This window comes from Acomys minous, assembly GCF_964271855.1.
Source record: "Acomys minous genome assembly, chromosome: 16".
NCBI classification, from domain to species: Eukaryota; Metazoa; Chordata; class Mammalia; order Rodentia; family Muridae; genus Acomys; species Acomys minous.
Genome location: NC_140498.1, coordinates 55,605,331 through 55,626,799, shown reverse-complemented (window position 1 = coordinate 55,626,799; position 21,469 = coordinate 55,605,331). Strand labels below are relative to the sequence as shown.

At 49.5% G+C, this 21,469-nt stretch overlaps 1 protein-coding gene across 2 annotated transcripts; it reads right to left on the bottom strand.

Moving 5' to 3' along the window:
• Positions 1-2,970: 2,970 nt before the first annotated feature.
• Positions 2,971-21,253, bottom strand: HSPH1 (heat shock protein family H (Hsp110) member 1). 2 transcript variants are annotated; one of them, XM_084761264.1, is made up of 18 exons: positions 21,099-21,253; positions 18,586-18,643; positions 16,919-17,059; positions 16,167-16,289; positions 15,554-15,653; positions 15,131-15,264; positions 14,554-14,798; positions 13,794-14,022; positions 12,344-12,450; positions 12,008-12,141; positions 10,025-10,233; positions 8,453-8,584; positions 6,319-6,456; positions 5,682-5,807; positions 4,891-4,998; positions 4,691-4,810; positions 4,386-4,547; positions 2,971-3,799 (listed from the first exon to the last, which is right to left on the bottom strand). In XM_084761264.1, exons 1-18 carry the CDS (start codon positions 21,236-21,238, stop codon positions 3,593-3,595), a joined length of 2,613 nt encoding a protein of 870 aa, XP_084617390.1. In that variant the 5' UTR covers positions 21,239-21,253; the 3' UTR covers positions 2,971-3,592. The 2 variants fall into 2 exon arrangements, with proteins under 2 accessions (XP_084617390.1, XP_084617389.1); XM_084761263.1 differs by having other exon boundaries at positions 20,740-21,099.
• Between the last annotated feature and the right edge of the window lie 216 nt (positions 21,254-21,469).

Here is a 21,469-nt window from a genome sequence, read left to right as displayed (position 1 = left end):
GAACACTCTTTCAACCCAGTGCGGGTCAGCTAGGTTCTCTTTCACTGAGCAGCCAGTGGCCACACCTCCTCTCTGAGGACCAGGGCTCAAACCCACAGAGGGGAACCCTCAGACTGTCAGGGATTGCGAGGAGCATGACCAGAGCACAGTGGCTGCTGTGCAAACCGCATCCACTCCAGGGTGCAGAAGGACATGTGTTTGTGTCTACATATGAAACACTGCAGCTAGGAGAGGTTCCACTGAGTTGTTTTTGTTTTTGTTTTTGTTTGGTTTGGTTTTTCGAGACAGGGTTTCTCTGTGTAGTCTTGGCTGTCCTGGACTCAATTTGTAGACCAGGCTGGCCTTGAACTCACAGCGATCCTCTTGCCTCGACCTCCTGAGTGCTGGGATTAAGGGCGGGTGCTACCACACCCAGCCTCCACTAAGTTTTATTCCTGTGACTGTTAAACCCAGGAATCACGTGATCTCAGATCTGTACCACTCAGTAAGGACTTTAATCAGCTCATCTCAGTAGCTTTCGTGGTCAGGTAGCCAAATGCTTCCTTCCTACCTGGTGTGTCTGCATCCCTCAGTGGGTGTCCCTCAGTGGGCTGCCCTTAATTCTTCAGTGGCCCTAAGGTGACCAGTCTGCTAACTTAAAGCTAACCTCAGGGTCAAAGGCTTCCGTTTGGTAGGTGATCCAACCAGGACTTGGATCACAAAATGGGCTGATTAGGGTATCCCCAGTCAGTCCGTGACCTTTGGTTGTATCTTAGATATGAGACGTAGTCATAAATGGCATTTTGTGAGAGAACGGGAGTGTTTTCCTGGGCATAGTGGTAGCCAGTATCAGGACAAGAAGGCCCCTGTGAGCTGTGAGGAGTGCTCGGCAAGGTTCGTGTTGAGCCTGAAAGCGAGGAGCCACATGCTCACCGCACTGTTTCCTGCCTATATAAATAAAAACAAGAGACGAGAACGTGACTGACATAACAGTAAGCACTGATTTGGTATTTAAAGGTTTGTTAAAGGATGTTTTCCAAGAGGTTTTCTTGTATTTGCATGAAAGCTATCAGAATCCAAAAAGAATTGTTTGTATCAAGCTACAAGCAGCAAACAAACAAACAAACAAACCAACCTGGAGGTCCTAAAGGAGGGAGCCTCACAGCTTTGCTAAAGCCACAAGGACCACCTCCACCGCTGCCTCAAGCGAAGGCTCTCCGCCCTTACAGAGAATCCTCCTTGGCCCAGCCTCGTCCATCCCTGACTCTGTCGACCCTCACCTGGCCTTACTCTTGTGTCTAGGTTCCCGAAATCATCAATTCTGGGCCCATGGATTATGGTTTCAAGGTGCACTGTGTGGATTTGCCTTTGAAACCTCCCGTGCTCTCCTCCCCTTTGAGGAGGCGCGGGAACCGACTGAGGCTCAGTGCCGGACCCCTCAGCTGTCGCGCATCTTTGGGACCAGGAAGGGCCACCTGAGGCTTCTGGGTTGCAAACTGATTCTCTAGACATCGCTGGCACCTTCTGGCTCCCAGATTGCCCCTGAACCCAGAGGTGGCCCTGGACACCCATCAGTAACTACCCATACCAGTTTGCAGTTCACCAATTAGGAAGAAAGGCATGCTCCTGCCTCGTGGCTGTGTTGATTCAGGAAGGCACACTTTCAGACAGCACCAGAATGGGAGCATGCTTGTGTGCAGTGTTGGCAACACTGGGGTTCTGGGCATACAGGGGACAGATGAGCAGGTAGCACCACTGTCATGGCACCCTCACTGGGTGCTCACTGAACAAGATCGCAAACACTGCACTAGTGGCTTAGTAACTTTCACCCACCACCACGAGGAGGCAGAAGCTGATCTCACTAGCTGAGGGTTAACGCCAAGGTCGTGTGGGCTGTGGAAAACCCCCAGGATCCAGATGAAAGTGTATGAGTTATCAAGCTGGCATTTGGTGATCGTGCCAGCTCTCCCCTCCTCCCCCCTCCACGGTACCTTTCTGTATTTTACTAATCAAGGCCACTCCGAGCACACTGGGAATGGTGTTGCTTGGACGAGACTTGCTCACATGCCAGATACCAGGGCCTTCTAGAAGTATAGAAAGTATGGGCTGGGGAGCTGGCCCAGTGGTTCAATCCCTTGCTGCTCTCGCAGGGCACGAGAGTTCAGTTGCCAGCACCGACTTGGTCGAGGGGCTCCAACGCCCTCTACTGGCTGCCATGGACAAGTGCCCACGCAGAAATTTTTAAAACTTTACAAATACAAAGGGAGTCAAGTGTGAGGTCACCAGACAAAAGAACGACCCCCCCGGGGGGAGGGGGGGAGTTAATAGGCATCTTAGGGGACCATGCTTAGCTCTCCAGAGGTTGTTTTAAAAAGCAAGACTGGCAGCTGTCTGGCTCCCTCAGTGATCTCTCCTTCCCATCCTTAAGGACATCCAACAGCTTTTGGGAGGTTCAGGACAAGGTTTCTCTGCATAGCCCTGGCTGTGCTGGAACCTGCTCTGTAGACCACGCGGGCCTCACAGTGCAGCTGACCCACTGCTACCCCAATCCCCCATCTCACATCTGCACCCACCATTTCGCGATGCAGTCAGGAATTTTCCAGAGCTAGTATTTTGCTACTTGTATTTCAGCGTCCAGAAGGGATCTTTTTCTAATGTGCCAACCGTCGGGCACTTTAGTTACAGCCACCAGGACAGGAAATCTCCAGGATGTTCAGTGGGCATCAGGCCTTACGCTTCCACAAAACGACAAAGAAACGCAAATATTTTCAACTGGCTTCAGAAGAGAATTCACCAAACCATCCGTTTTGATCACTGGGTAATCCTAACGTCTCATGTGTCTGTCGGTCAGTCACCATAGGACAAGGACCAGGAAGGCCACAGGTGCCAGCAGGGCTACGCTCACTTTGTGTTTATGTTTTACAGTGTAGTGTGGCCAGCAGGTGCTGGTTTCCCCCCAATGCCCTTCCGAGTCAGTGACAACGCCAGCAGTTTAGAAATGACACCACAGGTGAACTTTATTTTAAAGCTCATGAGGCATTCACAACATGATTCTTATGTCTCCCGTGTCACAGCTGCACGGGACAGCGTGGTGATAGTCACAGCCTTGCTTGGCATGCTGCTACAGTTCACTAGCTTGTGTTGTACTCAATCAATTTGCAGTAATGAAAGCAAAATCACACTACGGGGCAGACCTAAGTTTTGAAAGCCTTATGCAAGTCAGACTTAGTCTCATTTATAAACACCCACAGCCACACACATGCGGGAACAGAGAGCACAATGCAGAAACACAACCTTGGCAAGAGTAACTGCTTAAAGACTTGATCCCAGTGCACGTGAACAGGCAGTAGAGTCCGGTTTCCTCATGGTATGAGCAGCAGGACTGTACAGAGCTTGACGTGGGTCACAACTCCACAGGAATCTGTCACCAAGGCCGTTTGTTCTCCTTTAGGGTCAGAGACTACTGACTCAAGCTTTTCCTTCCCCTCCCCCATAATACACAGAATTTCTAGACAGTCTTAAAAAAAAAAAAAGAAAATATAAATAGACTCAGTCTGTTGTACAGAATCACACACAATGGCAAACATTTCACGAATGGGAGGAAGCGCGGTGCCTAGTCTAGGTCCATGGTGACAGAGCCCTTCTCGTTAGGGTGGCATTCACCGTTCTGATGCGGAGCTTCAGCACCAAATTTATTTTTGCCTTCTAAATCTTCTTCTTTCTTGTCAATATTTGGGCCATTTGGAGTTCTCTCCAGTTTAGGTGACTCAATTTTTGGTTTGGGTTGAGTTACAACAGGTTCACAGACATTGTTCAACTCCTAAGAAAACAAAAGGAGTCACCCGATTAACTCAGATAAGCTTCTCAGCCAATTCTATTTTCCTCATTAACTCTGAGCTTGATCAAGGTGACTACCGCCCTCATGCACCCTGCAACACGACAGGGTCTGAGTGATGAACTCCTGAGTACGGCAGGGACAGTGAATGAGGTTAAGTCACCACACGGAGGTAATGCGTGTTTACAGCTGCAAACACGATCCCTGGGCCTTCCCTCCTCCTGGTGTTGCTCCTGACAAGAGCTACTTCATTTCCTTCTCAGACTCTTAACACAGCGGAAGGCTGCCCCTGGTCAGATGCTCAACCCAGCTGCAGGGCACAGCTAGCATCCCGACCCCTCTGCCCTACTTTGTCTCCCTGAGGATTAACGCCTGGCAGTGTTGCTTGCTGGTCTCCCTCCTGACTGCGCACTCAGTGTCCGCTCCCCTAAAGACAACAACTGCCGGCAGGGACGTGCTGCCAACGGGACGACCAGGGTTGGGCAGAAGTCTGTTCTGAATTAAGGAAGAAGCCAAAGATTTATGGTCAAGCTGAATGAGAGTCCAGTCAGTAGCTGGCACCAACACTCACCTTGATCTTTGCTCTTATTTCATGAGCACGCACAACAGGGTCCTGATCAAGACTCCTTTTAGCCTGAGCATTCATGGCATTGTTCATCCACTCCATCACCTCATTAACAGACTTCTCAACCTTCTTCATTTCAGATTCATCAATGTGGTTGTATTTCTCATCCTGGACAGGAAAGACAAAGACCTGCTATAGAATACTGAACAACTACATCTACTCAGACCTACTTTCCCTAAGTTCAAATCCACCCTGGTCTCCCGACACCCACACTGCATCACTGAGCACTGTGTACTCAGGTCACTCCCCACCTTGCTTCTGAAGTCCGCTGCGATCTTGGCGTAGTGCTGCAGCCGCTGCCCCAGCTCCTCCAACACTTTTGGCCGCTCCTCGGCTTCTTGAAATCGGACTTTAACGGGAGTGCCCATTTTCTAAAACAGAATATAATAAGTTAACAGTTGCAACACTTCCACTTTAGTAAACGTGCAGGGCTTAGGATGCAGGCGCTTACCATCAACTCTTCCAACTTGTCGATGTAGGCTTGCTTGGCCTGGTCCTCGCCCTCCTCATACAGCCAGTCCTCTGTCTCCGTGAGAAGCCTCAAGAACTTCTCGTGCTCCTTTATATGAGAGACAAGCATCAGTGGCAGCGCACCCCAACATGCATCTCAGGTTTCCCCTTCCCTGGCCTGTGGCGTCCATCTTACATGACTTTCCACAGCCCCTGAGACTCACACTGCTGTACCAGGAGACCACTCCAGGTCATCCTCCCACCCAATGCCTGGGTGGTGGAGGAGCCATTATGTCTGCCTCTCCAGAGCTCTTCTCTTGGTGATGCCAGGCAGTAACCACAGCACTGAGGCACACTGAGGGCTCGGGGACTAGAGGGCCCTACCTGTGAGCTGTACAAGCTAAGCCCCACACCACAGCAGGCTGCTGTCTTCCCTCCTAGTGCCCTCTGACTCACAGCTGTGTTTCTGGGTTTACCCAGAGGTCATTTAGGCAGGTGAAGGACAGAGGGGGTGGTGCTGCTTAGTGACAGTGCAGACTGAACCTGCCTCACGGTGACGGTAACAGACAGCTGCCCAGAGAACAGCATCACAGAGGCATGGACCCTGATCTATCATTTGGCCCCAGAGTCACATGCCACAGACTCAAGAACACATGTCGCCATGTTCTCCCTTCAGGATGGTGGGGACCAGGCCGGTGAGCCTCTCCCAAGGCCTGCTCATTTTCTCTTTAGAACACTCAAGTGACCACAAGCACAGAGGCTTAATGAAGGGTTAGGCCGGCCGGGGCGTACCTGCTCGCATATGAACTTCTCGTACGGCCCACACAGCTTGTCCCTGAACTCGTACACACACTCCTCCACTGCGTTCTTAGCGTCGTTCCTCTCCTTCTCCAGCTTGTCCTGCATTATCATCCTCCCCTGTCGGAAGCAGACTGCGCTCAGAGACGCCAATGTGACGACAAAATAAGCCCGGCTCCATCTCCACCTCATAGACATTTCTCTAAAACTTCACGGTCCTTAGGTTTGTAAATGTTCACACAGAAGTTGCTTTCTAACAATGCTAGGCCATCCCACTTTTCATCACAGTCTCCAAGCAGAGGGCTCCCACCTCAGAGTGGGCCTTGCTCATCCTCAGCCTCTTGAATGAAGGCGCAGTGTGCTTTAAGAGGGGATCCTAGGGCCTGCTTCCTACTGTGCCTGTGCTCAGGCCGTCAGCCAATTATTAAGAATGCAGCAATGCTCAAGCAAGCACAGCTACCTAATGCACAAACCCAACAAATTCAACATAAACTAAGCAGAAAGATCCACCCTTTTGCCTTTATCCTATCTCTGAAATCGCTGCAGCCTTCACACCGGATGAAGTAGTAACCACGGATCCCCTGCTGTACGCAGAAACAACCAAAGCCACGCATCTGCTTACAGCACTTACCTCTGTCTCAATATACATGTTAAGCAGGTCTCTCCCTAACTGCCACACCAAGTTGGCTTCTACAGGCAGCTCCACGTTGACCATTTTTATTTTAGGCTTTTTAGCTTCTGGAGGCTGATCAACTTTCTTTTCATTTGCCTTGAGGGTTAAGGAAAAGAAAAATCCTTAATCCGTGGAGCAGAGGACAACACTGTACGCGCGGGACCCTAGCTCATGCTGCACTAAGTGCGCCTGCGCCCACTGCCCACAGTGTGGGGCTGCAAGGGCTGTGCTCTCTGCTCACATTAAGCCTTCATGTCTTGTCCAAATCTCTTTAAACTCAAAACCAAATTACCTACTTAGCTAGTCTAGAATCTGACAATAATTTCACATAAACTCATACTAGGTTTGTTTGAATTTATTCGGTTCCTGAAATGCCTGTTAGTCCCTCTGTCCCACCATGGTGCCTGCTCAGTGTCCTCAACCCCTACAAGTCTGCTCATTGTGTACAGGGAGAGGTGCCACCTGCCTCTCAGCTCTATCATTCCTCATTTGGACTTTGAGGATGCAGGCACAGTGGCATACCTGCCACCTCAGTGTGTGTTTGAGGACAGCTTTGGCCACATAAAGAGATGAAAGGGTCTTACAGTAGCAAATGGGATGCTGAGGCAAATGACAGAGTATCCCCAATCCAAAAAGCTCCTAAATCTACCTGCCCCATGTAGAAAACTCCACAGCAGGTGACAGGTCACAGCCAGAAAACAAACACCCAAAACACACCACAGAAGTCTGGCTTCAGGCTCCGGGAGGAGTATAGAACACACCGAGTGTCTGATATCCTAACCCTAAGGCATGTCATTGCGCAGGACACTACTAAAAGAAAAACTAAGCCCCCCCCCCCAAACCACTCCCAGCAAGCATTTTGGATAAAGGCTAGTCACAGTGTATCTTACTACAGACTCTACAAGTCACATGCAGTCAAGGCTACAGAAGGGCGCCTCCTGTGCTGTCCACCCCCCTTTCTTCCTGCCCCAGCTGAAGCACAGCTGAGGACTCGGCTGCAGAGTGGACTGCCTGGGCTACCAGTCAAGACGGAAGACCAACCCCATGGACCGCTGCCCCGGGAACCCGGACCACAGGAGGCATGTTCCCTGGCGACTGCATCCTTCTAAGAGCCGTGGACCAAGCAGTTGGCCAACGCACCACGCCCTGATCCCCAACAGAGAAAAATAAACCCACTGCCTATAGCCTGCGATACACAGGAGTGCAACTGGTAATTCAGGAACAAAACCAAAGAGTAGTCAAGACGGCAGTCAGCAGGGGCAAAAGGAGCACAAAACGTAAGCAGCCTCTGACCAACTGACAAAACAGCATTCCAACCCAGGTAAGAAGCCTTCCAGGATGTTTTAAGGGCTGAGCTCCAACCCAACGTCCTTTTCTAGAAAGGTGCTGAGGTAACTGCATTAGTCTGTAGACATCCAACCCTAAATCAAGGGGAATGCTCCAAACAACCGCCACCACCTCAACACTTTTCTAAGATGAAAAAAAGGGGGAAAGCAGCTTTCAAAAATTCAGCTCCTGCTGAGGGCCACAATGAATCTGGACTGAGGAGCCAGAACCTAGCAGCAAATCCGCCCTGATCTCCGTCCCGCAGCGCAGCGTCGTTGTACCCTGCCCCAGTGAGGGTGAGGTGTCCTTAGTAAGAAGGGGGAGGAAGCCAGACTCTGAAGGACAGTCAATCACTCACACAGCATAGCCTGAGTGGAAGCAGGGGCTTCCAACTGTCTACCTGACCACTAGCTTTAAATCTGCCATTTTTAAAGGACACAACAGTTTTAGTTAGCTTAGGAAATATAGCTGGCCATTACCCGACCATCACATTTAACTCAAAATTGGCAGGTAAGTTGAAGGAGAAAAAGTTTCGGCTCCTTAGAACCCATGCACTCATCAATAATCAACTGCCTTTAATTGACCCTGCAGCACCATTGCTTCTGGCACTAGCAGGAACTTGCGACCTTGGCAGGGACCTAAAGCAGACCCCGCTTCCCTACTACTTGCAGCTGGTAAACCCCTACAGCCCACAAGTCACCGGGTCACATCATCAGCATCACATGCTGCCACATTGTCCAACGCATGAACTAGAAGAGTCACTCACTTTGTCAGCATCTGGGGCTTTGTTCTCTTCTGAGGTAAGTTCAGGTGAAGGGGGAGACTGTGAGGTTGGTTGGCCATCAGTTTGTACCTGGGGCTGAGTTCCAGCTTCAGTGTTGTCTTGCTGGATATGTTTCTGAAATGAAAGCCCAGGCACAAAGGATGTAGAGAGCAGCTGTACTCGTTGTTTAAGTTACAGGGGCCCAAAGACAGGACTGTCAGATGCCTGAAGTCTTAGGGGGGTGGGCAGGAAAGGTACCAGAGACACAGAGCAGTGTGTGAAACTTTACCATCTCACCTGGAAGAAACTTCATGAATGACAGTGTTACAGTTTGTTATAGACACACAAGGGCTCTCACTGCTGGGGAGAACCCAGAGCTCCCCTCAAAGGCCCTTTCACCTAAGCCTGTACACACATGACTCTCACAAGCACAGGACACGGGCTACTACCAGCCCAGGCTGCTCCAGAAGTGTGAACTCGAGCAGCAGCAGCAGGTGTGCCTGAACAGCGTCACTCCAGAGTTACAGAAAACCACCGCCTATCGGCCATGCCAGGCCTTCTCATTCCCAGCTCGCGACTCGGCTATGTGACCTCAGAGGAATCCAGGACAAGAATAGACAGTGCATGTCAACTAACAACCTGCCTAAAACTACGGCTTATAGGCAGAAGGGAAAGCAGTGCCCCTCAAGGCTCTTTAGTAGCCCCAGTCCTCAGCAAATCTGTGCCTGCCATCACCTTTCCTCCCACCCTCTCCAGCCTCCACAGTTCCACCCATAGCTGCTAGAACCGAAGGCACGAGCCCACTCACTCTGTGAACAGTGTCCAGAGGTTCATATGATGCTAATGGTCCTTCAGGATTTGGGACTGTGGGTACCAATGCCTTTCACCAACACAGCATTGCCTGCATCCTTTAAGTCATCTCTGCTGCGCCCAGAAACCAACCGCAAGTCTATGCTAAGGTGAGCAGTCACAGCTCCACCATTCTCTATGAGATCCCTCCTCTTGCCTCCCCCAGCCCAGAAAGCCATGGTAATAAAAACAAGTCCTGAAATACCAAGGCCAATTTTGCCATACATTGAAAATGAAACAAAACCTGCAAATTTTTATAGTTTTTAAAAAAGAGATTTATTTATTATGTATACTTTGCTCTGCCTGCATGTATAGCTGCAGGTCTGAAGAAGGCATCATATCTCATTATTGATGGTTGTGAGGCACCACTGGGAGCTGGGAACTGAATCCAGGGCCTCTGGGAGAGCTGTCAGTGCTCTTGACCTCTGAACCATCTCTCCAGCCCTTTATAGTTGTTTTTAACCAATCAGTATCTGATTTAACACGCACCCTTGAGAAAGAAGACAGAACCCGTCCTACTCTAGTCACACGCTGGCTCTGCAAACTCACGCACCTCAGTCACAGGACACAGGACTCACATCCACCATTGACAAGACCAACTCTCACTACACAAAATGTTGGCCAGGGTCATACAATTGAAGAAAATTATTATTCTTTGTCTACCCTCCTGTAGCTTAGAAAGAAGTCAACTCTACTTTTGAATGTGATGGTCTCTCAGCCACTTACATCCACATCCGAGCTTTCTGCTGGTCTCTGGTTTGGACACTCCATGTCTGCCTCTACAGAAGAGCCCTCGTCCTCCTCAGTTGGGACCTTTTCCACCATGGACGCCGTGGAGATGGTGAAAATACCATGTGTGTTCACACGCACTTTGACTTTCACTCTGGACTTCTCTCCATCTTTCTGTGCAGACACATTCTGAACAACAAAACGGCCTAGAGCAGAAAGGGACTGCTAGTTTAGAGACAGACTTCCATTTCTATAAAGACAGTGAAAAAGCCTCGAGGCTAAGAAGTCAACTGTGAAGGAAGTGCCGCTCCAAAACCATACCCATTCCCAACCAACTTCAAGTCCCTTGGCGGGCACTCGCCGGCTACTGCCACCATGTCGCTAACCCTCTGTGAGAACGCTCACTCTGTATGAACACTCACTGGCAGTGATCTCAGTCTCCTCCTTCCCCAATGCCAGGTGGACCAGCACATAGCGGCCGTGAGAACCCACGAGCAAGCTAAGGCACAGGAGAGCAGGCCCACGCCCCATTCGCAGGCTTTTACTGTTCAAGTCATGTTAAATGGGAACATGAGCTGAGGCACACTACACTGGCACTGCTAAGGCAGCACTACAGCTGTGACTAGGAACACTGTGAGCCTGCTGTCCGCTGGTCTCCTCAACCTGTGGGGGGCTTTCAAATGACCCTCTCAAAGGGGTTGTCTAAGACCATCTGAAAACACAGGTATTTACATTATGATTCATAACAGTAGCACAATTACAGTTATGAGGTAGCAACAAAATAGTTTTATGTTTGAGGATCAGCACAGCATTGGGAACTGTATTAAAAGTTTGGTCATTATGATGAGCACTTACTGTAGAGCCCAGTGCCAGCAGCTCCCACCACTAAGTCACAAGCTCCGGGGGCTGCTGGGGTGGCTCAGTAGGAAAGCGCTTGCTATACAAGTGCTCAGTCCTACCACCTTTTCCTTCAAGGATGGTACTCTGTCCAAGGTCAATCTTGGGACCTAAGCAGAGAACCCACCCCCAAACGTTGTCCCATGACCTCCATACATTCACTCATACACAAAAAATATTTAACAGGCATGGAAGCACACACCTTTAATACCAGTATCCAGGAATACTTAGCCGGACCCCCATCCTCTGACCCCCGAAAAAGTGTTTTGAACAAGTTCTATTCAAGAATGACATGATGTAAGAGTCCTTTATTTAAGGCGCTGTCTGCAAAAGCACATACAATGGTAGATTTAAGTACCAGACCAGTCAATGATGCTGGCTGGCATAGATCTTGATTAATATCAAATCACTAACTCAAAAGTAACCGCCAGGCAGTCCTCTATAGAAACAACACTTGTGGGAACATGGAGACCCGAGTGCGGGATGTGAAACTGCTCAGGATGGACAGCTCGGGTCCTCAGTGTGAGAAACCCTAACATGCATGTACTAAAGAAACAGCTCACCTCTCCCACCCAGAAAAACGTAGTCCACAGCTAACAGCTTCCCCAGCTGCTGTTCTCCCACTACACTGTCAACAATGTCTGTGAGCACGTGACAGGCCTCCAGCTAGAGAATGGCGGCCAGACTGCATCCTCAACACTGTCTCCCTAGCCGAGGGGAGGGGAAGGGCATAGAGGCCTGGCAGCATTGGCAGTTTCCAGTCTAGGAAAAGGAAGTTACTAAAACTAAAAGCAGATGGGAGATGCTCCTTCAGAGGGTGTAGCACATAAGATGACTGGGAGGGACGCCCTGCTGACAACACTCAACTCTGGAGCTCAGTGAGTGGCCAGTATTCTACAAACAGAGTGCAACCCCCCCCCCACACACACACACACAGGAGCGATGCAGCAGGCAGGCTAGCGGGTCTCCAGGTCAGCGTGCCCAGGAGACTCACCTCTTCTGTAGAGAACACTCATGTCTCAGCTCCTAGCCTGGACGATGAGCTGCACCTCTAACTCAGAGGCAGGTGCGTACCATGCTTACCTATTTTTGCTTCTGGATATGGAACTCCTTGAGGGTCAGAATAGAACGCTTCCAGCTCAAAAGGACCCCTTCTCAGGAAGGTGAGAACTTTGGAAAAAGGAGCAGCATGGTTCCGGCTGAACACCTCGTGCACACTAGGGAGGGAGGAAGCAAAGACACTCAACAGCTCACACTCAGTAAAGACAGACACTCTGACCTCTTCCTAATCCCACCCCAGCAATCATTCACAACGACCAAAAGAAGACGGTCAGGTTTGGCCACCAGAAAGGTGCTGGTCATGCAATTCTTACTGAGGGCAGTACAGCATGTGAAAGCCATCTATCTGTAGCTACATACCCTTCAGTTTCTTCTGAGTCGTGGTTCCAGACCAGAGATATTGGGAACGGAACAGCATCTGTGACGGAGAACTCTCTAACTTTAAATGCCGGAGAAAGAATTGCACACTTGAAAAGACAGAGGTTTTTAAAGGTTAAAAACATCATGAGCACACATTATTTCCACAGACAGTTCTACTGGGACGGGCAGATCTGAACTGTCTGCAGTGTATTTCACCTTAAGCATAGAGAATGTGTCATCTAACGCCGTGTTAATCACTAGCAGTACAGACTAATCATGAACCCTGGGCTAGCAATTCTAATTCCAAGGTCTACAGACTGAAAACAGGTTTTTCCAGAAATGCCTTGCTGGTGGCATTTTCAACTATAAGCTGACTCTCCTTTGATGTGTACACCCACAACAAGTTCTACTTTGTTGCTTTGACATGTCAAAGAAACCAAAAAGGGTAAAATTCAACATGTCTGCATTTGCTATAGAATTTGTAAATGAAAAGCAGTGGCAAATTCAAAGGCAGGTCCTGCACACACAGGACGGGACAGAGGGAGGCAGGTCCTGCACACACAGGACAGGACAGAGGGAGGCAGGTCCTGCACACACAGGACGGAACAGATGGAGGCAGGTCCTGCACACACAGGACGGGACAGAGGGAGGCAGGTCCTGCACACACAGGACAGGACAGAGGGAGGCAGGTCCTGCACACACAGGACAGGACAGAGGGAGGCAGGTCCTGCACACACAGGACACACTAAACTGACTAAACCAGTGAAGCAAACACACAGGCCTAAGGAGAGGCTGATCTCATCAATGGAACCGTCAGAGGCCAGAAACTAGTTCCACTTCTCAGAAATCATCAATTTCAAGCACTCTGGGGAACCAGAGAGAAAGATGCACATTCCACAGTGAAGGACGAACAACAAAGCACTACCACGTGGAGGGCCAGCACAGGCAACAGGGGTCAAACTCTTAGCATACCCACATACACATGACAATGCCCACTGTTTTGGACAACTAACAACCATTAATAAGCCCAAAGCCAGCTGGGCTGTGACAGACAAGTGGGCCGTGCTGTCCACTCTTTTCTGCTGTGTGTCTAAGGCAAGTCCTCTCAAGACCTTTGCTCACAGAATCTCACTTTACAATCCTAAGTAGACAAGCACAGGTCAGACATGGCTGGCTCAGTCGTTTCACTATGTCATCCTTCATGCTCTATTCACTAGTGACATTACCAGGGCAGCACTGTCATGCGTCACTGGATAAGGAGGTTAGACACCACGTGGGAGAGGGAAGAGCATCTCTTTTCTAAAACCACTGGTCAACTAATACCTTTAATGCCTAGGCATGTTCCCTCAAGTCAATCCTTGGCTGTATTCTAAGTCCCTCCCTTGAACACAGCAGGCCCAGAGCTGTGTGCCAGGCCCAGGGTGAGCCGCGGTGGGGGGGGGTCAGGTACCTGTAGGGCGCACCCTCTGGCCACTGCTTCATCTGCATTGAGTGTGGTGCTGACATCTTTTCCAAAGAACTTGGCGATTCTCTCCTTCACAGCTGGAATTCTTGTGGCTCCTCCAACTATCTCGACAGCACTCACGTCTTCAGCCTTGAGGTGCGTCTGCTCCAACAGTGAGTGAAGGGGACCCTCGATCTTCTGCAGGAGGTCAGCACACAGTTCCTCAAACTGTGACCTTAGTAAGCAAGAGGGGCATGGCATGAGGCATTATTAGGAGGGTTAGCACATGTCACTATCACCCTGTCCTAGTTTCAGCCAGTGAGTTTTACCAGCCCAATTCATTTTGCTTTTTCTTCTCAGGCCCTAAATCCCATAGCAGCCAAGTTTTTAACTTTACATATAATGCAAATATTATATGTATATTCACAGCATAGAGAATGGGAAACTCTGAATATACAAAGAAATCAGTCACATTTAGGAAAGACATTTTAAAGTCCCTCCTCACGGGCTAATGAGGTGACTCAGCAAGTGAAGGCACCTGGGTGACAAACAGTCCTGAGACTTGTCCTCGAGTCCCACATGTGCACCAGGGTAGGGATGCACACACACACTTTTTTTAAAAAAGCACTCTTCAGCGGCGTGCCTCTAGGTCCTCAGTGATAAGCAATGGTGTCTAAGCACACAGTCCTGAAGTGTAAGGCAAAACAGGCCACAGGCCACAAACACCGCTAAGGTCAATTTTGTGTGTACAATAAGATCCAGATACCTGTTCATCTTTCCAGAGACATCTTTGTCATTCATAAAGCATTCAATATTCAGTGGCAGGTCCGTGCTGTTAGAGCTCATGAGCTTTTTTAACTTCTCACACTCCTGATGAAGACGAAGGAGCGCTCGGATTTTGGATTTTGCATCTAGTTTGTACTTGGTTTTAAATTCAGCACAAAAATGTTCCACCAGCTTCTCATCGAAGCTCTTCCCTCCCAGGAAAGGATCAAAAGCCGTGCCTAGAACCTACGGTGGGCCAGACGGCAGGAGAAAGGAGGCAGCTGTTTTCAACCACATTATAGTTAGAACCTTGGATATTCCTATTCAAACAGAAGGCTAACAGGCTCACAACGTCTACTTTAACCCAAGTCACGAGGACATAACTACAGGAGTGCCAATTTCTCTACTCTTATAGTATTTCCTCTCACTCTCTATGCTGACGAGAACCTTACCATGATTTTTCTTAGACACAAAGCCCCCACCCCACCCCACTCCGCCCCAGTGTGCTAAGAGGATGCATCATCTTTATGTAGCCGTTTCTCAAAATTCGTCTCTAGTTTGTGCCCTTTCACCTTTACCTTCAGTTTGCCTTTGTTAAAAGCACAGGCAGACACTTGGAAAGAGGAGTGTCCCATGTCCACAAACACCACTACCCGGGGCTTCTCGTCTGCGTTTGGGAGATCCTGCTTATAAATTCCGTAGTTCAAAGCAACTATGAGGAGAACAAAAGCCAGGTCAGGGCAGTCTGCAGCCACTACTCTTCTTAACTTTAGGGCAATGCTCCATCACTCTTCCATGAGAGACACAATTAAGGACAAGTCGCAAAGAGTATCAGACTCTATACAAACCTTACTTCTAACACCAGCCTGCTAGTCCACAAGTTTACTTTTTTCAACTGTGAAAGCATGACCAATAAACAGAAACGCCAATCTCAAAGCATCTCATTTAATTCCATTACAAAGGCACTTCTAGGAAAAACCTCAGCCCCCAGCGCCTCTTACCAGCCGTCATGTCATTCATGAGCCGTAAGCAGTTCAAGCCCACAATCTGTGCGGCGTCCAGAACAGACCTCCTCTCGGCGTCTGTGAAGAAGGACGGGACCTACAAACACAGACTGTCACTCCCTAGACACACAGCCGCCTCACAACCCATCTTAATGAACACACAGCAGGCACAGAAATAGAAATTTAGACTTTGTTTCTACACATTTCCCTTGATTTTCAGAGCTGCCTTTACAAGAAAACAGAGAAGAAAAATTAAATAAGCAATAACTCCCAAAGCGCTGGTTTTCAGGGCAACAGAGAATTCTTTCCCTATGAAAAGCTCTCCAGAACACTAAAGCCCAGAATCCAGCAGCCAACCGGCATGGAGAGAACGCAGGTGCAAGGGTTCACCTGCTGTCAGAAACCTTCACAGGAGACCCTGGGACACTGCGCACCTCTGTAGTCAAAGAAGCCTTGCAGCTTCTAGCTAAAATTATCACTCAAGCTTACTTTCAAAGGCTGCAGAGCGCTCAGTTTAAGAGCTCCTTGGTAAGGAGTGCGCGCATGTGCAGTGCTGGAGTGAGCTAAGGCAAGCTGAGCAGCCGCACGCTGATGGCTGCAGTCCACTTACTGAAATGACACAGTCTGTCACAGGCTTCTTGAGGTTGTTCTCTGCGGTCTCCTTTAACTTAGTCAGCAGCATGGCTGTTATCTGCTCCACGCTGAAGAGATGCTCTTCATCCATGTACATGACCTACAACAAGGTGAAAATGTTTCAACGTTAGTGTCAACCAACTGTCAGCATACACCCTGAGCCTCCGAATTTAGTTTACTGGTTTGGAAGGAAAAAAAGAACTAAGAAAGAAGGGGAGGAAAAGAAGGAAGATGAAAAGACATGTGCGGACACAGACAGCTGCCGCTAGCTGGACTCTGGCTGTCACTCCATGGCTCTCCACACGCTCCCAAGGGGCTGTCTGACCACTTCTGAGACATCAACAATACTTGGAATTTTTTTAACACCAAAGCAACCCAAAAAAAAAAAAAAAAAAAGCTTCAAAGTTAGAAGCACAGATTAATCTACAGAAGTATGCATTCTCAGGAGACAGCTTATACTAACTACACCTTTAAAGGAGCCAAATAAGAGGGAGAAAACTGACCGGGTCCAGTGAACTTGGGTTCAGTGCTGAGGCGTGAACACCTCCACAGTGGGCTTACAGAGCCCAGCAGGTCAGTGCTGAGGTGTGAACACCCCCACAGTGGGCTTACAGAGCCCAGCAGGTCAGTGCTGAGGCGTGAACACCTCCACAGTGGGCTTACAGAGCCCAGCAGGTCAGTGCTGAGGTGTGAACACCCACACAGAGCCCGGCAGGTCAGCTGTGTTACCTTTATTCCAACACCACCATTCTTCATGGGAACCAAGTCATAGCTCAGGTTGTCCTTCTCCTTCTGAATGAAGGGGTCATTGAATGCTCTGCCATGAAATCGCTTAAAGCTAGACACTGTATTGTTTGCATGAGTGATTTGCTGCAAAAGAAATGTAAAATTTAAGCTTTTTCCTCATTTCATCCCCTACCAATACCTACAGCAATTTCAGTCACTTGTGCAACTCAAACCATCTCTGGGGTATACCTAACTTTCCCTCAGGCCTCGATTTTCCATGAATGGATAGCTCCTACTGTACTTTCTTCTATGGAAAATGCCAGAAGCAAAGGCAATGGTGTCATCAGATTTTGGGGCAGATCTCAAAATCTGCAAGATAAAGGAAAAGACGGCGCAACTGTCTCCAAAGCTCTAGAACTCCTCAGCAACCGTATTGCTGCACCCCATCTTCTCCCCAAATAAACCCGAGCTCAATGCCCCAAATAAGGTCCACTTGGGGCACTGTCCGGCGCCAGAGGCAGAGGGGGTGAGGCTAGTTTGCCCAGTTCCTAAATGACAACTGGGGGTGGGGTGCCCAGATCTTACAGCACTAAACTCACACCCATCGCAAACTGCTGGACGTGCAGCCTGATCCCTGGAATGTGGTCTTGCTCTCAGGTACATGTGGTCCTAAGGGGCACAAAATGCAGGAAGTTGGATGGCAATGGGCCAATTTTCTCTGAGATGGTGTTTTCTTAATCTATTTTTTGGGTCAAATATTTTACGAAGTTCTAGATTAAGAAGTCCCATTTCAGAATACATCCACTCAAAGGTAGGCTCTCCTCATCAAAACTGAAGGCTTCGAAGATTAAGCTTCTGAAATCATTTAAATGTGGAAGCCCCGAGAGACCACTCTGTCTTCTCCAGCCCGGCAGCACCCGCAGCTCAGCAATGAGGCAGGTGTACGCATACAACTAAGCTTCTAAAACTGACATAAGTTACACAAACAAAAACAACTATGGAGATACTCTGCAGGAAAAGGTTCTCTGCTATTACTACTTGTGTCCCAAGGATGGAACTCACGTGTCCAGGCTTGGCAACAGGTGCCTATCGGCACCGAGGAGCCTTACTAGCCTCCGGGAAACTACACATGAAAAAAAGTCAGGTGTCTGTAATCTAAAAAACTTTAAAGCCAAGCATGGTGTCATAGGCCTTTAGTCCCACTACTCAGCACTCAGGAGGCGGAGGCAGGCAGACCCCAGAGACCAGCCAGAGCTATACAGCAAGACTATATGTATTTTCAACTGAAGGGCAAGTTACCAAACACTAAGGCTGCCAATTAAAAAAATCAAATCAAATCTTAGGAACAAGGGTGAGGATGATAAACCTGAGAGTTCAAAAAGCACACGTGATACACATCTATTTTTACTAATTTTTAATGTGCATGTATGAGTATCTGCATAGCACATGCATGCCTGGTTGCCATGGAAGCCAGAGAGGGTGCCGATCCACCAAGTAAGTGCTGGGACCCACACCTGCAAGAGCAGCGCATGCTCTTAAGGGCTGAACCATCTCTCCAGTCCCAAGTTAGATTTTTAAAATTTAGATTAGATTAAGCTTCAGAACACCATGAGGGTGTGCTTCTGGGATTTTTCCCTTAAGCCAGATGCTCTTTCTCTTCAAGAACATACCTGGTTTTTGGCCGCAACTCCAATTGTTCTGTTTTTCGGTCCAAATGATATGACTGACCTAGAAGTAATATAAAATAAACGTTTCACACATCTCAAAAAAAAAGCTCATGTGGCCATTACTAAACCGACGAGAGAAATCCCAACATAAGTGAAGCACAATCCTGCTGTTTACAAGTCCCGCCAGATACTCAAAGGTGGGTCTGCAGGTACTGATGGTCAGAGCACAGCTCCGACCTCCAGTCCAAGTACAGCCCAGCCTCCTCCACCAAGAAATGGGCCCATCTGCTTGCAGCTCGAGCATCTCTCTCAACACCTCGGCCACCAGACACTGTCACCAGGTCACTCAGAATCAACAGACTCTGAGAGTCTTAATTTGGAGTATTAATAACTTGGCATTACACACCAACAAAAAGTACGTGGCAACCCCGCCTGCCATCAGCTCATACAATTCTAAATGCCACTGCCACTTATTTTTGTCCTGATAAAACTTCTACTTTAGAATTGTAAAGTTCGTATGTAACTCTAAGAGGTCTATGCCCATAGGGCTTAAAGGATGCAGAGGTGTGTGCTCATCTGGAAGGTTCTACTTAAGAAGGTCCCACGGAATGGAAACATAAACAAAGTTACTGCCTACTGAATAAGGAGGTGAGGAGTGACCTGTACCCGCTTTCTCAGCAGTGGAAACGGAATTCATAGTACCAGGGCAGAGGCAAGATCAGAGTGTGGAGGAGGCGATGATGAAGGTTCTGGCTTAGAGGAGTAAGCCATCGTGCATTACTAATGCAAACCTAATTTTAGTTTAGTCACTCCTACATGGGTAAATGAGATGAGTAAAATAGGACTGTACTGAGGATGTTAAGTTTGCTGTAATAGAAACATCTTGGACCTAGATGGTCTAAGCAGGTACTAAATGGCACCCTAAGAGCCAGGGATCCTCAAGCAGCAGCTGGATTTTGTCAGGTGCAGCCTACACGCTGTGTGACCCGGCCCAGAGCGACTAGATACTTCTAAGACTGGACCTTCTCATTTTCCAAGTCAATCAACTGTCATAGGAATCAGTAGCCATCTCAACTGTAAACCACATCGTTTGTCAAACAGTAATAAAACACCCCGGTTGAAAATTCTGCAACACCCAGAGGGAGCATCTCGCCCTGTTTCTTTTTCTAACTTCCTATGTGCGCTCAGCAGGGGGGAGGCATGAACCGCTGGTGTCTTTCTGGCTAATTGTGAAGCACAGACCACCAAGGCTCTGTAAAGAGGTAGATCAATGCGCTGCTCAGACAGTAAGTTCCCAGCAAGGCTTCCTATTCACTCTCATAAACATTACCTTAGGTCGGAATAAATTTACCTTGAGGTTCGATGTTTACTACTTATTATCTCTGCACATGGGAAAAAACCCTCAATAATTGCTTTGAAAAGCAAGCAGCTGTTGCCGCAGGATGCACATGCAGGCCATTTGCTATATTAACCTCCAGGAACTAATTTTCTTAAAAAGTTGCTTTTTCCCATGAGTCCGTTTGCCGACCCACGGTGCTGCAGAATATTAAATTCAGAGACGACAACAACAACAACAACAACAATCTTTCCCGCGGAGTTGTTTTCAGGGCAGCGTGTTAGCAACAACAATGTGAAACTTGTACTGCTTATTCTAAACCGTGTTAAATAAACAAACACACACTCGGTCTGGAAACTCTCAAAAAACGCTTTCACAACGAGCTTTAAAAAGGACGCTTCCAAAACAAAAACAAAAACAAAAACGATTCGGGGCACTAGGGCGACGTTAGCAAATCAAGAGTGGATGAGAAGCAGAGCCGCTGGCTTCCTCCACCATAGAGTGTTTCTGTGGTCGCTAACAACAGTCCGCCCGCTCCTTAGGCAAGCAGCAGTGCACAGGCTCTGGAACCTTCTAGGTCATTTGGAGATTCACCATGCGGAAGAAAAGGCTCAGCAGCCCGGGCTCCGCGGAGATCCTGGCTGCGGTGGGAGCCGGTGCCAGCTTGAACAAGCTGGGTTGGGGAGCTGGGGGCGAGGCCGGAAAGGCCCTCCAGGCCAGGTGGTCGCCGGGTGTCACGGTTCTCCCAAGCCCCGGCCCACCATCTCCCGGGGAGAACCGGCGATCTCGCGCCCTCCCTGGCCACCCAGGCTCCTACTTACGGGGTGCAGCGGTCGCTGAACTCGTTGGCGATGGTCTCGATGCCCCCGGCCCGCGCCACGGCGATGTAGCAGCTCTGCGAGCCCACGTCTAGCCCCACCACCGACATGGCTGGCTCTGTCCGCCTCCGCCTCGGGTCCTCTGCGTGCTCGCCCTGCTCCCGACCGGCCGGGAAGATGCGTGGGTCTTAGCCCGCAAGACCGCGCTCCGCCACTGCCGCCCGCCGCTCGCCTCTCACGAGCACGCAGCCGCCGCCGCCGCCGCCGCCGTTCGGCTACCAACCCAAAAGGGGAGGTCCCAGTAGCTCAGCCTTATGTAGCCTACTGAGGAGAACTTTCCAGAATCTGCGGCATTTACTCACCGGCGCCTCCACGTGCCACTTCCGCTTCCTTCTTCTCGAGCCTTCGAGAAAGATTCTGCCCAATGAGCCGCTGGTCCTCTCCTCCTCCCGCGCGGGCGGCCTGGGTTGCCATGGTGACGGGGCAGCCGCTCGGGCGCCATTGGCTGAAGCCGACCGAGCTTGTCCGGCCCCCATCCCGCCCTCCTCAGCCTGGAGCAGCTCACGTTCTGGTTGACTCCGGTGATAAATAAAGGGCCGGGAACCTGTGTCGCTCAGGAGGGGACCCCGGGCGACGGTGTCCGGCTCCTGACGCCGAAGGACTACCGAACGGGCGGAGACAGAACCCACTACTCCAGTACCCCAGGCCTCTCGGGTCGCCGACTTCTTGTCGG

Bases quoted from the DNA above. Each gene is read 5' to 3' on its own strand.
- HSPH1 (XM_084761264.1), bottom strand. From the start codon at position 21,238: ATGGCGCCCGAGCGGCTGCCCCGTCACCATGGCAACCCAGGCCGCCCG. The intron at 17,060-18,585 runs GTATGTTCTTGA...TTTCTTTTGCAG, and splicing joins GAGTTGCGGCCAAAAACCAG to CAAATCACTCATGCAAACAA. The intron at 15,654-16,166 runs GTAAGTGGACTG...CTGTGTTTGTAG, and splicing joins TGACAGACTGTGTCATTTCA to GTCCCGTCCTTCTTCACAGA.